At 49.2% G+C, this 16,705-nt stretch overlaps 1 protein-coding gene and 1 long non-coding RNA gene across 6 annotated transcripts in view; one reads left to right on the forward strand and one right to left on the reverse strand.

The window, feature by feature from the left end:
- Window positions 1-3,654: 3,654 nt before the first annotated feature.
- LOC116446863 lies at window positions 3,655-5,794 on the reverse strand. The gene is made up of 2 exons (XR_004241410.1): window positions 5,267-5,794; window positions 3,655-5,081 (listed from the first exon to the last, which is right to left on the reverse strand). It is a non-coding gene; the product is annotated as an uncharacterized LOC116446863 (long non-coding RNA).
- Window positions 5,795-6,057: 263 nt separating this feature from the next.
- The window catches only part of ERBB4 (erb-b2 receptor tyrosine kinase 4), a 580,318-nt gene continuing 569,670 nt past the window's right edge, over window positions 6,058-16,705 (forward strand). For all 5 annotated transcript variants that reach the window (XM_032114089.1, XM_032114092.1, XM_032114088.1 and 2 more), the window contains exon 1: window positions 6,058-6,189. In XM_032114089.1, coding sequence (XP_031969980.1) covers window positions 6,096-6,189 — 94 coding nt within the window. In that variant the 5' untranslated portion in view covers window positions 6,058-6,095. The remainder of the gene's footprint in view (window positions 6,190-16,705) is intronic.

A 16,705-nucleotide genomic window follows, 5' to 3' on the forward strand; every position in this document is an offset into this window, starting at 1 on the left:
ACTGGTGCATTGCACCACCCCACAATGGGCCCAGTGTTGATGCTGGATTAACTGTCCCGGTGAATGGCTGAGCTCACATCTCTCTGCCTGCCTGGAGCTCCACTCTGCTCTGCCTCTGGGGTTATGATATCATCTCTGAAGTCCTGCAAACACAGCTGAGCTCCACACTGCTCCCATTGTAGGTCCCACTTCTAAAAAAGTGGAGCTGGGGATCTCAGCCAAGCAGCAGAGCATCTCTGCAGAAGATGGAGGATGTGGGGACACCTCTTTCTCCCCACAGATGTTCACACAGTTATCTGCAAAGGCCATGTACTTCCAAAGGGCTGCTCACCTGGCTGTGCGCATATAGAGCCTGTATTTATCGTTCTGCTTCTCCAGGTGTGAAGTGAAAAGCCTGCACCTATAAAGAAACCCCCCTAATTGTCTTGACATCAGTTTGAGGTGGGCAAGTTGGAATTTCCAAGGGTCTCAGCTGTCTGCAGTTGAGAAGTCATCTTCTTGCACAAGCTTTCTTCTTGTATGGGCTTTTGGCTACTCATCATGTATGAGTGAGGCTGTGCTGGCAGACAAGAGGATACCCAAGTGAATATTTCTCTCACACCAAGTGTTTGTATTTGTTTCAGGGCTGCAACTCTTTGCTGGACCACTCTGTGCAGAGATGCCTCCTTCCAGCTTCGTGCACTCTGGCACGTGTTGCCTAATGGACCACGGCTTCTCGTTCAGCCAGGCTGACAGGGAGCATCTCTGTCACCACAGCTGACACATGCTTGCTTTGTTAAATGACATAAGATGCTGCAGTGCAAGGCACAAGTTCTCCCATGCTTTCAGCTAAACAATTTACTACTGTGCTGCATATATCCTTCTCTGCTCCAGCGAGTGGGAGGCACCCAGAGCTGGTTATACATGTCCCAGTTTAGCCAGCTCTGTCCCCCTTGACGTTGCAAGGAGCAGTGGAAACGAAGTGACGTGTTGACCTAATGCCCTACATGTAGGGCATTCAAACCTTCGCTGCCTGACAGCTCTCAAACTGCCTGCTGAGGTTTAGCCCCATGTGGCATTTTCTGCTCTGCTACATTGCAGCTTCTCCAACCCTCCTGCCTCTGCACCATCCCGGGAGTAAGCAAAGCCAGGGTTTTGGAATGTGTGTTTCTGGCCACAGAGTGCAGTATTTTCTGCACATCAAATGCTCATCAGCGACTGGGAACACAACCAAGGAGGTTGGGGAGGAGAGGAGGGAGCCACACTTGATCCCACAGAAACCACAAACCTAATTTCACACTGAAGGCAATTAGCCAGGCACTCATTTGGTTAGGGTGGCTGTGCCGCCTTGTAAAACATGACCTTTTAATGAGCTGGGGTTTAGATTTGGGAGGTGGACCTGAGTTTCTGCTAGTCTACACTGGCAAAGGAAAACCACCAGCAGTTAATTACCATCAGGAGAGGGGAGCAGGGGTGAAGTGGCCCTCAAAACCATCTCTGTGCACTTCCAAGTCCTGCTTTGCATGACAGGATCATATCCCTGACCCCATGCCATCAGACTCAGCCTCCCCGCCAAAGCCACCAGGATGCTGCAGCATCCTTGGCTGGGCAGTGCTGACTCAGGCACACGGTCCTGTGCCCACTCCCTGGCACTGCTGTCCCCCAGATATTTCACTACTAGATATAAAAATCCCTGAGTTAGCCACTTGCGGCTGTGCTCCCTGCAGGAAGCAGTAAAAGGCTGATTTATGCTCTGAACCACAAAAGCCTTTTATTGCTGCTTTTTTTTTTAATATAACTGTCTTGCCCTTAAATGTCTAATCCCTTTCTAACAGTCTTGTGGAAGAGGCAGGGCTCTCCACGGGTTAAAGGCACTGTTTTTCAAGAGGATCAAGTTGTCCAGCAGGTCCCCAAAGCCCCTCAAAGCCCCTGGCACAGCCGGTCCTGTCAGCAAGGGAGGAGGGCAACAGTAAGATATGTGCTGCCGGCATGGTCCACCACATTCTCCCAGCCCTCAGCTTTCTGGGGTTGTCGGAGGGTTATTCCATCACTTGGAGTATTCCCTGACAGTCTTAGGCACTGCTGCTCCTTCAGGAGAGAATAAAAACCCCAAGCTGATCTAACAGAAACAGGGATTTAGGAGTTTGACTCCAGGCATATACATTTAAAGACATTGCCCAATTATTTCTTCATTTTTATTAATTACTATTAGTCATTTATGGTCCCTTTTAAATTCAACCTCTCAAGAAAAATATTGCTTGAGAAAAAAAAAAAAAAGAAAAGTAATTTCATGAACAATTAGCAAAAGCTACAGCTGCACCATAAAAGAGAAATACTGGGGAGGGAAGGAATATTTCAAATTGACCGGGAATATTTCAAATGCAAGTTGTCAGATGGATGGAAAGCCAGCTGAGATCCTAAGGAAGGGGTGATGCGGGAGAGGGGCAATTCAGGTAGGAGAAAGTACACAGTGTGGCATTGCTGGGTTCATTGTCAGGCCTGCTGTTAATTACTGGCTTTATTAATGATTTGGAAATGATGAGAAGTGTTAATTGCATCAGAAAATGATGCTACATTGGGAAGAGCTGAAAGCAGAGGTGAGAGCAGAAGAAAGAGCAGCAAGAGAGGCAGGAAGGGCTGAGTGGTATAAGAGGGATTTGATTTCATTCAGGCTCTGGGGGCTTCTCTACAGTTTCCCCCAGTAAAAGAGCACCAATAATGTTTGTGGACATGGAGGGGGCCCACAGAGGCTGGACAGGAAGGTTTGGTTTGAAGAAAGAATCATTGGGACCCCTCCTGTCACCCTCAAGGGAGGAACAGAGACTTGCCTGCAGTGTAAGGCAGGCAGAGTCCCTGCACAACAAAACTGAGCGGCGTGGAGGGGCAGCTGACTTCAGAAGACCCTAGACTGTATAGCAGAGTGCGTTTAAAAGAAAACTGTGAAAAGGTAATACATTGCTCTGCCTGCTGTGCAGCTGAACTGAAGGAAGGGGGAAAACAAAACCCACATTCATTTAGAAATTGCATCTAATGATTATCTCGAGAAGTTATAGGACAAAATCAAGGGAGTGAGCTGCTGCAAGCTGTTAAGGAGGAAACCCTCTGCCCACCGGATGCCAGTGTTGCCCAACATTAAATCATGGAGAAAACTCCTCTAGCAAGAGAATATTTGGTGCTTAAAGACACCCATCACTCCAGCTACCCAAACACCACCACATTCAGCAACACACTTGCAACTTACTTGGTGGCACAGTTAAATATTTGCAACTCATCATTCTGGAGGTAGGCAAAGGTGACAAAGCCAAGGACGAAGCACCGTGTAAAATTTTACTTTTACTGAGCGGGCCCTAAAGAGGACCAAGCAGAGTTTTATTGTGCAGCTCCTCGGGCTGACAGTCTCCATTAACCATCAGTTAATACTGCAGCGTCAAAGCAAACCCGGAGTCACGGCCCTGTGCTGTTACAAAGTGTCCTTCATCCCAGCAAAAGACCTCGGGGTGAGAATATTTTGCATGAAGAGCCACCAGTGTAAGAGCTGAGCCTCTCGGCTCTGCATTGCAGTCGGCGTGTCGTGTGCCATCCCTCCATGCTGCAAATAAATCTACAATTTCTCAGCTGGGTGCCTTTAGAAGCCACACGCTAATACGCTTATACGGGAAGAGAGACCAGACAAGGTTCAAATAAAGAGCTCATGTAATAAATAAACATGAGGTCAGTATGGGAACAGCAATTATTGCTTTGTATGACAAGATTTGCATAGTAAACATTTGTGATTAATGTACAGCCGGCGTCAGGTAAGGAGCCTTCACTATCGTTGCTCCATCTGCACCTTCCAATCTAGAAGGTGCAGCAGCTTCAGCCAGAGCAATTAGTCACTGTTTACTGAGAGGCAGATCGAGCAAAATTTTTCTAGTTCAATATTTGAGCGAGTTTTGTCTCACAACCTCCCATTGGATCCATTTCTGCGCCAGGCAGGGATCAGGCTTCTTTCCTGGGGCTGGCAAGGAGGGACAATCAGCACTGCTGCTAATCTGCTCAGCAAGGGCATGGGCTGGCTCCCAGCCTCTCCTGTTGGCCTCACCCAGGTGATTTTCTCAGGGAAAACCCTAAGGAAGAGGCTGAAGACCCTGAATATCAGGGCTCTGCTTCCCGACTGCCTTTTCTTCCACCTGCCTCTGCCTGCCAGCGAACTGCCCCATTGCCACTGCTGATGTCGGCAGTGGGATGCAGCACTGAGGGCAATGAAACCTCCTTCTTTACAGCCTCCTTTCTGCAGAGCCTGGCTAATTAGTTCCAGCTAAACTTTCAGCTCTTTGGAGAAAGAGACATAATCCGACTTGAAATACTATCTTGATTTGGGGATTTTTTTTTTTTTTAAAGGCATGCAAGCCTCTGGCTTCTCTGGAAAGGAGGCAGTTTGGCTGGAGGGACTGGGGTTATTCTTCTGAGGTAAATTCCTATGGGAAAACCATTCCATTGGAGCTGGTTAGAGGGAAGGCACTTGCTGCTGCGTTCTTCCACTTAATCTGCTTGGGGGCGCCAGGGAAACCTGTTAGCATCACTAGGAAGTCACTCCCAAGAAGTATTGCACAGAACAGCTGGAAAGGCGAAAGGAGAGTTCCTTCATGTTGATGAGATCCAGAAGGGCTTGACTGGGGTGAGCAGGCTTCAAAACCTAGGGCACGCATTTTGGGGACATGAAGCGAAGAATTGAAGGTGCTCTTCTCTTGTGCACTTGCAGAGTTCAGTTACAACTGAGAATGCCAATCAACTCATCAAGAGTGATAAATGGCAGCTGCTGTCTCACACCTGTGATGAGATGTTGAGATTTTCAGTCGCTGTCTTGCCAAGACAAGTCTTGATAAGATGCCACTCCCCTGTATCCACTAGAGAGGACACGTGTGTCAGCATTTCACCCTTGTGCTTGGGTGGGTGGTAGTCAGGGGGATGCAGGGCTGATGCTTGCAGGACCCTGGCACTGCAGCTGTCCCCACCTGAGAGCATCTAGGAGGTGCCACCAACCTGGCAGGGGACATCAAGATGGGGGGTGCATTGGTGGGAGATGCCATCGCACCTCTGTGCCTCACAGAGCTGCAGGCAGGCTGGAAAACATGGCTCTCATCAGCTACTTCAGCGCCAAGTCCACCCACCACCACATTGAAGAATGATCTCCAAGGTGCCATCAACCTGCCCTGTTGCCCTTAAAACTTCTCTCCCTCCTTTACAGCCCTTCCACCCTAAAGCTTCCCAACTGCCTCGGCTGAGCACTGGGAAGCCCTATACTCACCTCGGCGCTGAGAGCGCAGGCGGGGTGCTCTTGTCTTTGCATGTGGGGCTGTGCGCATTCACGGAGGTGGGTTCTTCGGGGCAGAACCCAGGGAGGAGGGCGATATGCCACGTCCTTGTCCGAATCAGGTGTGGGGGGGAGGTCCCACAGCGGAGCTGGGCGCGCTTCGCGCTGCGCACGATGCTCTTCGCACTTCAGCTGCGGCCGCCGCTGGGACGGGCTCAGCCCGCTCGGGGGCCGCCGCTATTTCGAGGGGCTGTGTCGGGAGGTGTCCCTGTGCCCCCCGGAGCAGGGTCGCTCCCGGTGCCGCCTCACGGGACGGCAAAGTTCCCTCGGGGGCCCGCTCCCGCCGGTGTTTCCGCAGCCCCCCCTCACGCCGGGGGTGCCCGGGGCGCGCACCTGCCCCTCAGGCTGGGCGGGGCAGGGAGAAAGCGCGGGAACGGCTCGCGCAGGCAAGCGCGCGCGGCTCCGCAGGTGCGGAGCGTTCGTGTGGGAAGGGGGGGGCGCGGGGCGGTCCCGCGCGGCGCCGGCCCCCGCCCGCCCCCTCGCTCCGTCCCGCCGCTCCTCCTCCCTCACCCCCCTCGCTCCTTCCTCCTCCTCTTCCTCGTCGCGCTCCCGCCGCTCCGCTCCGCGCGTGCTGGCGGCGCAGCGGCCCGGCAGCGGCGCGGCCGCCCCGTCGGCGCCGCGGCGCGCCCGCGGAGGGGCGGCGCTGGGGGCGGCGGCTCGGCGGCGGCAACTTTTGGGAGCCGGCGGCGGCAGCGCGGAGGCTGCGCGGGGGATGGCGGCGGCGAGGCAGCGGCGGCGCTGAGGCAGCGGCGGCGGCGGCGCGATGCCGGCGGTGGCCGGGGGGCTGCTGTGGTGGAGCTGCTGCGTGCTGGCGGCGGCGGCCGGGGCCCCGCGGGCCGCCGCGGCGGCGCAGGCAGGTGGGTGAGCGGCCGGGTCCGCCGGGAGCGGCCGGAGCGGTGCGGCACGGCCGGCGGAGCGGCGCCTTCCCGACAACTTCTCTGTGTCCCGGTGCTCAGCGCGGGGTGCGGGAGTTCGTGCGGGTCCCGCGGAGCGGCGGCGGCCAGAGGGCGACAATCCCCCGCGGGAAGCGGAGCGGAGCCGGCGGTCGGGGATCGCCCGCGCAGCAGCTCTCCGTGTCCCCGCTCGCTGTCCCCGCCCGGCCCCGGGGCCGCCCTTGCCGCCGGAGCCCCGGCCGGGCGCCGTGCGTGTCCCCGCAGGTGCCGCTGCCGCCCCGACGGGGCTGCGCTCCCGAACTTCGCATCGCGGCGCGCCGGGCGGACGAGGCGGCGTTGGTCCCCCGTACACCTGTGCGTTCGTGTGCACGGCGTGTCCCAACCTCGCAGCGTAAACACCGCGCCGAGGTGTTTGCGCACGGGGGAGGGCGAGCAGGCGGCTTGGAAGTTAATGCTGGAAAAGGCGCCTTTTCATCCGCCAGGGTCTGCCCGGAATTTTTAACTTTCTGGAGGAAAACTTGCAACGTCGGCTTGAATTTTGTTTTCCCGTTGGCATCCGAGCAGCGCTTTCCGCCGCCGTAGTACGAGCTGTGCCGGTTCAGTCGCCAGGGGAGGGCACGGGGATCGCCCCCCGCTGCATCGCCCCTTTGCTGTGAATAAAACATTAAAAGGAAATTTCTTCAGTCTTTGTAACTTTGCTTTTATTTTTTTTTCCCCTCCCCGGTTATGCAAAATTTATGCTGTTTGGGCGGTATTGGTGCAACAGCTCCGCGTTCTCACAATTTAGTTTATATTTTGGGGCTTTATGTAACAGAGAGAAGGAAGGATACGTTTGGTGAGAAGCAAAAGGAGTGTGTCCTGGCTTTGCCTGCCTGATTGGGCTTTGGAGGCGGTTTTTGATCTTGGGGCACAGTTTACTTTTTCGCTGTGTAATTGTTTCCTAACTCTCGAAATCGGGAGGGGTGAAATGCTGGGCTGCTGCTTTCTCTTATGTGTTCTCTTCCTGCGGTTTGAATCGGTAAATCCCCGCTGAAGAAGAATGGCACTCCTCGTTTCACAGGCGCTGCTTCGCTGTACCTTTTTGCTTGCCTCCCTGTTTACACGCAGTCTGACTGTTCGCCTCACTTGATACTTCTCTGTCTCACACTTTTCCCGTAGCCTGCCCCGGTTTTGGGCAGCAGCTATCCCCACTGGGATGCTCCTGTGCTCTCCAGCAATCCTTCCCACCGCTTGGACCGGGCTGTTGGCATGGACGATCACAAAGACACTCCATTGCTGGATTTATACCCCAGTGAAAATGAAAAGCATCAGTCCAGGGTTGCTCGCCTGCCTTCCTGTCGTCTCTGGGGAAGCCTCCTGGGTCTGTGCTGCTGAAAAGCCTCTGTGCAAAACAGAAAATCCGTTTATTAAAATAGCAGGGTTGGAGTGACATTTTGTATTTGAAGGGGTTTAGGCACTGCTGTGGGCACTGGCAGCTGGTAATGATTGAGTCTTGCTACTTGGTGCTTGCGGAAATAGCAAGGCAGGCTGGACAGGGAGACATGATTTGCAAGTATTTAGGACCCCCCAGAATTTGGCCTCTCTTGGCTTTTGGGGGCATTAGGATGGGGCTCTGGCTGCCGCCCTCATTTTCAGTGCATCGAGAGAGATGGTGATGCCTGAGCTCATGCAAGCTAGCTGTTGGCCAAACTTTTGATTTCATTATCCTGTGTGTGTTTGTTAAGATGTAAATATGTAAACACATTGGGGTTTTCTGATTTCTTCTGTCTCCGTGCTTGGGCATATAATGTTTGCATTGCACAGCTCAGTCGGGGTCACGTGAGCCAAACAGCTTGGGCTGTTACCTGGAAGCTGGCGAGTCTTTGTTCTGCTTGAAAATAGCTGATAAATTAACTCCATTTTCTGATGTGTGGGGTTGGTGAGTTGTTAAATAATTACAGCCAAATTAACTTAGTCCTGTTTGAAGTATTCAGCTGCTCTGAGAATAACTGTACGTCAAATATTTTTGCAGGTTTTTTTTTTATTTCCCAGTGAGAAGCGCGTTCAGGCTGATGTATGGGCAGGCTTTAATTTCATGCCTTTACTGCTCTCTGGGCCATGTCGGATGGGACATGCCACATGCCTTCAGAGAGATGCAGCTCCTCTCCTTTGCAACAGCCCTCCTTGGCACCTCTCCCGTTTTTTTCGCCACGATGTCTATTTGATGGTTAAAATTAGGCTGAGCTCTGAGTGCCTTTGCAAAAGCACGATAAATATTGACTGGGAGTTTCAGCCTGCAACAGCCATCAGACGGCCTGGCCCCTGCATGGGGGTCGTCCCGTCTGGGCCTTTTTACCAAAGGGGAGCGGGTGCTGTTGTGGGGTCAGCAAGCCTCTTGGGAGTCCCTCCAGTGCCCTGCAGCCCTTCAGGGCTGGTGTGGGGGTCTGCGGGAACATCTCTGCATGGTAGGCAGGGCAGCCTGCTGCTGTCCCTGTGTGTCCCCTGAGGGCACTGCGAGGCAGCGCTGCTGTAGGGCAGAGGAGACTGTTTCTGGCCCTGCTCTTGGGGGCATCCCCTGGGATCCTGGGGCAGCTCCAGCACGGGATTGCACCATGCAGGCTCTGTGCCTGCACCTGCCCTGCCGAGACCGGCACTGCTGAGTGCCCCAGTGACTGAGTTGTGACTTTGTTTTTAAAAAAAGAGATGGTAATTGATGTTTATGTGTATGGAATTTGGCACTAGGAGCTGTGCTTGTAATTAACATGAAAACAGTAATAATAAGGACCTGAAATACATGCCGTATGAGTAAAGCAAATGAGACTTGGCAGTAGCAGCTCACGAAGGGAGAAGCTTTTCTTCTGAGCCTGCACGTAGTGAAGTGGGATGGGTAGCAGAGAAAGTCACATTGGGTCCATGGCAGCAAAGGGCCCAGCACCCTGTGGGTGCTCCAGGCTGAGTCCCAAGTGCCAGTGCACTCCTGACCTTAATGCCAAGCTGTTCTGAAATGTGCCCTCAGTTTTCTAACGGGCCATTAGCCACATGCCTTAATGGAATTCAATGTTTTATTTAGTTTTCAGGGGATTTTAGTTTAGTTGGGTTTTTTCTGTTTTGTTTTTTAGTTAAATTTAGGCAAGCCGCAGCAAGTTGACTTGCAGCGTATCTGGAAGCACAGCCTGTCATCCAGAGCGCACACATCTTCCAAAGGCTTTTCGGAGAAACACCTTTCTCTGAGTCCCTGGCCAGAGCTGGGGAACTGCTGGGGTGGGTGCTGAGCATTTGCTGGGCAGTGGTCGTGGGGCGTGCGGGGTGGGCAGCCCGCAGCCTGGCTCTGGGAGCATCTCTAGGTGGCAGCAGCCCCCAGGAGCTCCCGACAGCAGGACGAACAGCCCGGAGTTGGGGCTGTGATTTCCCAGGCTCTGGCCCTCCTGCTCAGCTCTCCTCCACACCCCTTTCTCAGGCCGAGGAGCAGCTTTTCAGGTGGCTAGTGGGGAATCGGCCATCCCTGGAGTCCTGTCCCCACCTCCTGCGCCCCTGCGTGCGTGACAGGGGAGGTGTAAGAGCGCGCCGGCAGAGTGACCCAAACACTGAAGTGCTTAATGTGAGCAACGAAAGGAGCTCAGGCAACTTATTCTGGAGGACTGGTTAAGATAACCAGTAAGTCTGTACCAGACTGATGACTGGGTACTGAACGTGAATGAGTTCAAACTGGGCATAAAGTGCTTGGTCCTAATAGTGTAAGAATTGTTGTGACAAGCTAGGAAAGAAAATAGAAGATACATGGTTACTCAGCACCATGGGCTCACATCAGGTGGTCCTTCTGCAATACATATACTTGCTCAGAAAGATGATGTAGCCCATAGGTTTCATTTCTTTTTTCTGTTTTTGCATGACAACTCCTCTCCTGATTTCCTTAGGACAGTAAGGGTGAGCCAGTACATGGTGGTTGGTGTGGGGAGATAGGATGGTTCCCTGGAAGCTTCTGAACTTCGTGTCCTGCCGTGCTGTGCAACCAGGCATTTATGCTGTTAAAACCACTGGCAAGTGATGGCAGCTCAGTGGAAACAGCTAAGCCGGGTCTGCCCTTATGGACTCTATACACTCTCGGTGCACTGAGGCAATTTTGCTGGGAAAGGAGAGGGGGCTTGTTCCTGGGATTTGGTTTTTACTGTAGCAGGAGCGAAGGCAGGATGAGGTGAGTGCAGCTGGGCTATTTCCCGTGAATCACTTGTGTGCTGACAAGTCCTTGGGGTGTGCAATGGGCTCTGATTTTCACCGACTTAAAGATTTTGCATTTGCAAACAAGTGCAGGCTGCTGGTGGATTTTATGTGTTCCCACGTTGCCAAAGCTGAATTATCCCATGAGAGTACTGTAAACTGCCAGAAAGATTCATCATTTCAGCAACTTTAGTTAATGTTTGTTTAGCGACTTCTTGCTTTGGAGGAGCAGTTTAAGCTGTGCTCGGTGGCAGTTCCCTTGTGATGAGCTGTGTGTCCACGTGATAAATGGTCTCATTTCTACTGTCCGCTACCTCTGCTGGGCATATGGGCACATGCCAAGCCTCCTGAAGTCTTTGAACAGCTGCTGCTATATATATCTCCTTATTTTCTTTTTTTTTCCCAACCTGCCAGGGAAACTTGTCCTTCTTCCCGCTTTGCATAAAGGGTGTGCAAAGTCCAGGGCAGATGAATATTTGCTTGTGCATCAGTGATTCGTGAGGGTCTGATGTTCGCTGATGTTTGGGCAGGAAAGTCAATAATTCAAACTGCAAGAGCACATACTGGTCATACCATAAGCTTGTGCTGAATACCGAGAATATAAATATATATCTGAGGAATATAAATTCATACTGCAAAGAGTATCAAAAAATATTTTTATTTTCTGGTGGTAACTGCTTTTTGTTTCCATGCCTGAAGCCTATAAATTCTTGCTCTTGACAAAGGAGGAGGTGGGAAAATCAAGTAAATAAATGGCAAAGTAAGCCTCAAACTTTTAGTGGATACAGTTCTTTTTGAACTATAAAAAAATGATCAGTCATTGTATAGTGTTCCTGTAAAGTCCTTTTTAGTGACTTCTAAGATTATACTCATTTTATGTTCAGTTCCTTTCTCTCCCGATGGCTGTGCAGCTACACGTACAATAACTGAATGGGCATTTATAATTTGATCTTTTTTAATCTCCTAATAAGTCAGCAGTGCAACGTGGGCTCTTGTCACGTGGTAACACGCTCCTGTGTCTCATCACCAGCTGCTGTTGAGCTTACAGAAATACAGAGCATGCAGAAATCTTCCAAAATCCCATTGGGGACCAGCCTGAGCTCAGAGCAGTGCCAGCTGTGGTACCAGGGTCTGAGCTGCTCCATGGCAGGCGAGTCTCCCTCCTAGGCCGTGTTCCCAGAGGAACTGAGGAGGAAATTGGGCTGTGGGACATGCTGCTGACGGGCTTTAAATTTATGTGGAGACACTACTGTGGTACTGCAAGGCATTATGTGACCCTTTGCCCGCAGCTGCTTGACTAAACTGCCTAATAAATGTCTATTAAGAATTGTGATACCTGACCTCTCTCTTTTATTCACCCCTCCTGATTGTGATTCATGTAGGAAATGGATTGTGCCAGAGGGAGGTTGAAGAAAAAAGCTTGCATGCTGTTAGAAGAAAAACCAAAAACCCCTTCTGAGCAAAATTGGAGAAGTTTACGTAAAAGTTGGAAAAGCCTGAAACTGTGAAACAGTGATGCAGCCTTGGCTGTATCATTGCTGCGAGAGCAGGACACTCTTGTGTCCCGGGTTGGTGACAATACACTAGATAAAGCTCTGGAACCTATCCCTATCTTACTGACTTTAGCTGTGGCTTGGCTCTTTCTTCTCCACTGAGTAGCTCCAAATGGTGCTTCTGTCCCTTTGTCTCCTGTTTTCCCAAGAAAGCCTCTCCTATGGGGCAGGCACCTCTTGGTTGCTGCTGCTTGCTGAGGTCCCTGAGCAGATACTGCAGATGTGCTTGCATGCTTTGCATTTCAGCATGTGATTAAATAACCTTGGTGTGCAGAGCTGAACCTGCAGGGAAGAGATTTGTGGTGGCGTTTTGCTCATTTGAAGCCCTGCGAGCTGCTGAGGACCTTCTCCTGTGGATGTGGCTCCCGTGGCGGGAGCTGGTACAGGCGTGTTGGAGCTGCTTTGGTGCACGCACAGGAAGAAAAACCATTACACTTAACTTGATACATATCCTAATGTTCAATTTCCATTAATTGAAATTACGTTGAAATATTGAACATTTTAAGCATAAAAGTTTATGTACCGTGGTTAGTATGCTAATGGAATATTTTAGTAGTCTTTTAAGGTTAATGTCGCAGCCAGATGCAACGATAAGCATTTGTTCCTAAGAATTATTTTGCTTTAACCCCTTTTCCAAGACTGTCCGTATTCTGGTGAATGTTCATCGGCTGCACTGTGGCTGCCAGCCAGCTGTCATTTTAAGGTGGTCTTTTTTTCAACCAATCCACTATGCAAAGTTGAATTGTAGTTATTTTTGCTCATTATCTTCAGCAGTAAAAATGTATTTATCTAAATTTAAATTGCTGTTTGCTGAGGATATGTGACAGTATTTAGAATTCAGTATTATTTTATTATCTCTTTGAAAGGATAAAAAAAAGCTCATTTATTTCAAGAGATATTTCTGCAAGCATGTAAAAATACCAATGAAGTAGCTAACGTTTTCCAGTTGTTGTTGACTTCAAATTTAGCAACCATTGTCCCTGTTGATATATTTGATGCTCTAAAAATGTACTTGCCATTAAGTAGGAAGCTGAAGTGATTGGTAGGCAGATAATATTCTTCAGTAGCTATTAATAATGCTCAGAGGACATACGCATTGGAGCGTATGGAAAAAGCCATGGAATTGTGTAGGACGGAGGCAAAAATAATGCATGTAGCTGTTTGATTTGAAAGCAATCCTTATGTACCGCAGTGGCTGCTGCCTGAATTAGTGCATTGTGAACGGGAGAAACTGATATGCAAACAGAATGGTGTGCAGCTAATTTTTTTTAGAAAATTGAGGTTTGATCTCTGCTATTTCACTTCTTCCATGAGCTGACTCAGACCCGGTGAAGTGTGTGGGGACCCCATTCTGCAGGGGGCTTCGGTGGTGGAAGGTGGGAGTTGTTCCTCCCAGAGCCAGCTTAGCTCATGGGAACAAGGGAATTAATATTCCATTAAGAGAAAATGAAAAGTTTCAAAACAAATAAGAAGTCATTGCCACTCTTCTCTGTTCCTTTGTTCCTTTAGCCACAGGAGGACTTCTGTGCCAGCACTGAGTTTCTCCCTGGTTTTCTCAGCACAGAGTATTTCTTTGTCTCCTGGATTTTCTAACTGCTCTTAAAATCATGCATGTTTTAAACTGCTGCCAGCTCACACAGCTATGCAGCCCTGGTGTCACCCAGGGCTGCACTGTGTATTGGGAAGATCATATTAGAAAAATGTGGAATTATTAGAGCCTATAAATAGTGGTGATAACTTGTACAGCATTTATGTCACCCTCGTGCTGCATAACACACTGAAGTCCTGGGCTAGGTTTGTTTCTAGTGTTGCTTCACGTGTCGCTGTGAAACTTCATTATATCACGATATAACAAGCAGCTGCTGTGTAAGTAATGTGGTGCCTGCAGCACAGGTGGGGGGTTCTTTCTGGAGCAGCCAACAACTGTACTGATGCTTCACATTTTCCCTGGCTTGGTCCAGCTTCTTAGAAAGGAAACAAAATCAGGTCTGTGCTAAATGTTTCTGGCTGCCCAAGGGTTTTGGTGGTCAGCTTGAACCTTTAATAAAATTGCTAATAAAAGATTATTTAAGAAGCTTTTACTTCCTTGTGCTAGCCAAAGATTGGGGGCAGAAGGAGATTGCTGCCTTTTTTTTTTTTTTTTTCTTCTGTTTTTGGAAGATTAGCAAACAGATTCACACAGTGTTATTTGCTGCAAATTTCTTCGTGCTAATTTTAATCCCAAAATCTTGGCTTGTGAGAATCTCAGTCTTCACAAAAAGAAGAAAAAAAACCATCTTTAGCTGCTCTGCCTGTGGAGAAAAGTCAAAACTCACGTAGCTTTAGAAATGGGGGAAAAATTCCAATGATTGTTTTTATAAGCCATGTTTTTAAAATCCTTTATAATATTTTACACAGGGGCTGGTTGAATTATGGTTTTGCAATATTGCTGGTGGAATTGGAGATGGAAACATGGGTTCATTAAGACTTAATAGCTTTGGTCCAACTGCTGCCATGACACGTGGTTAAGGCATTAAAATATGTGGGCTATGCCTCCTGCTACAGTACAGCAATTACTGGGTAGGTGTCCTTTGATACTGGAAAACAATCTTGCCAGACTGTTGCTGTTAGTTTGAATAATCCCACTCTTGCTGAAGGCCCATGGAAATGAGACAAAACATTGCAAATAGTGGCTTTCTCCAAATAAAGGCTACAGAGTGTGTGTGATTTCTGTAGATCCTGTCTGTCCCAGATGGATCTGTCCTTGTGGGCGTAAACCTTCTGCTCTAACACTCTGTACTTTGGGCTTTTCCTGCGTTAGAAATGTCCAAGTTGTTCCAGGCTATGTGAGAATTGCTGTGACACTTGTTTCCTTTTGGTTTTTTTGGATCTAGTCTGACTGGTTTTTTTTCAGTGATGTGACAGAATGACACTAGCTCCTGGTACATTCCTGACATCAGTGTTTGGGAGTCCATCTTTTTTGGCTCACTGATGACCGGGTCCTTGTGTTGGGTAGCCCTGTCAGGTTTAGATTTGTTTGTGTTGCCTTCTGGGGCCACTGTAATGTCCTGAGCTTTAATGATACTGGTGTTTCCCTTGGGCACAGATGGTGTTTAAGTATTTTACGAGACAGTGCTGCTGCAGGCTGGTGGAGGATGAGCACTGGAGCAATGCCAGCAGGGAGGAGGGATGCACTGCTACCTGGGTTGCTGCTCCTTGATTTGGGTAGTGCTGATGTGAGCCAAAGTGCCAGGGTTTCTTGGGATCCCAGCTGACTCTTGCACAAGATCACCAAAGCTCATCTTATGTGTGTTCCTTAAACCAGCAGTTGATTAAGTTCTCTGAGAACTAGTATGAACTGCAGCATGCCTGTTTTTCTAGGAGTATGTGGAATAAACGGCCTGTTTATTTGGTGGCACAGTCTGAGGTTTATTCTGGCAGGTAAAAGAAAGCTTTCCTTGGGAGTCATTAGTATGAGGTGCTACAACAACATAATTTCTTGGATCACACAAGCCTGACTTAGTAACATTAAGGAGGGTATATCTGGGTGCCACGCAACACAGGACTTTAGTGTCACGTGGAGATGTTATAAAGAAAACCATCAGTGGCAGGCTCCAAAGTATCAGGGAAGGGCAGAGAGGAGCAAAGGCCACCTCACATCCTCTGTGGTCTATGTATAGGTGTGGTGGATGAAATACAGGCCTGAAGGAATTGGAGTTGTTTTTCCCTGAGTCTCTGAGGGAATTGGAGTTGCTTTTCCCTGGATCTCTGCAAGCGTCTGTGGCTCAGGGACTGTGATACCAGGTCTTTCCACTGACACGCATCCTGATGGAGGTGGCAGTGACTCCCTCAGTGGTAGTCTTTGTTTTTAACACTCTACTTAATTTCTTTCCCACCAAGTTTGGGTTTCTAGCAATATGATTACTTACGGATTTGTAAGTCAGAAATAGCTTGGTAATTGCTATATTGCTTTGCCCCCAGTAGCAACAAACATCTTAAATTTAATGCATCATCCACACAGAAAATTGATATTTGGCCAAAACTCGCAGGCTCTGACAGCTAATCTTAAAGAGCTTTTGCTTGACATGTAAAATAGAGACTTGTGGTTGACATGCACAGGAAAATTGACGGTATTTAGGATTATTCCATAAAAGAAAAATACTCCTTACGATTGGCTGAAAATAGTTGAGGGTGATTAAATTTAGATAGAAACCTCTCCCTAGAGGTCAGCAATGCGAAGGCCTGGGACACCAACCGCTTGGATCGTGTGCAAAAACCCCTGCCTCATCTCATAATTCAAAGCTGGATTTTGTGTTATCTTCAGGATTTGTCTGATGAAACTGTACTCATGAGCTGCTGACCAGCTTGCTAAGAATAGGTTTCCTTTAATGTGCTTTTACTTTGATTTTCCTCCCTAGAAATACATCCTGAGTAGCAAGAAAGCCCCAGAAGTCTTTCACTGAAAGAATTACAGTAAGGAACTTTCTGGTGCTTCTGATGAAGATACCTGGCATGTTTGCACAGATATTTGGCTTTCAGTTGCAATTTAAAGGACTAGGAGTTTTAGCAGGGAAACTTGTGGATCAGTTTGAAGGCCATGTACTGCATTATGCCAGGGTTACATGTTGCTCTTTTTTGGGTAAATACACATTTCAGCATGTTTTTTCAATATTTGGTTTAGAGTCAGTAGGTCTGGATGACTGGGCTTCAAAACTACTCAATATCTATTTATTAAATAGAGCATTTGTGTTCAA

This window comes from Corvus moneduloides, chromosome 7, assembly GCF_009650955.1.
Source record: "Corvus moneduloides isolate bCorMon1 chromosome 7, bCorMon1.pri, whole genome shotgun sequence".
Classification (NCBI taxonomy): Eukaryota; Metazoa; Chordata; class Aves; order Passeriformes; family Corvidae; genus Corvus; species Corvus moneduloides.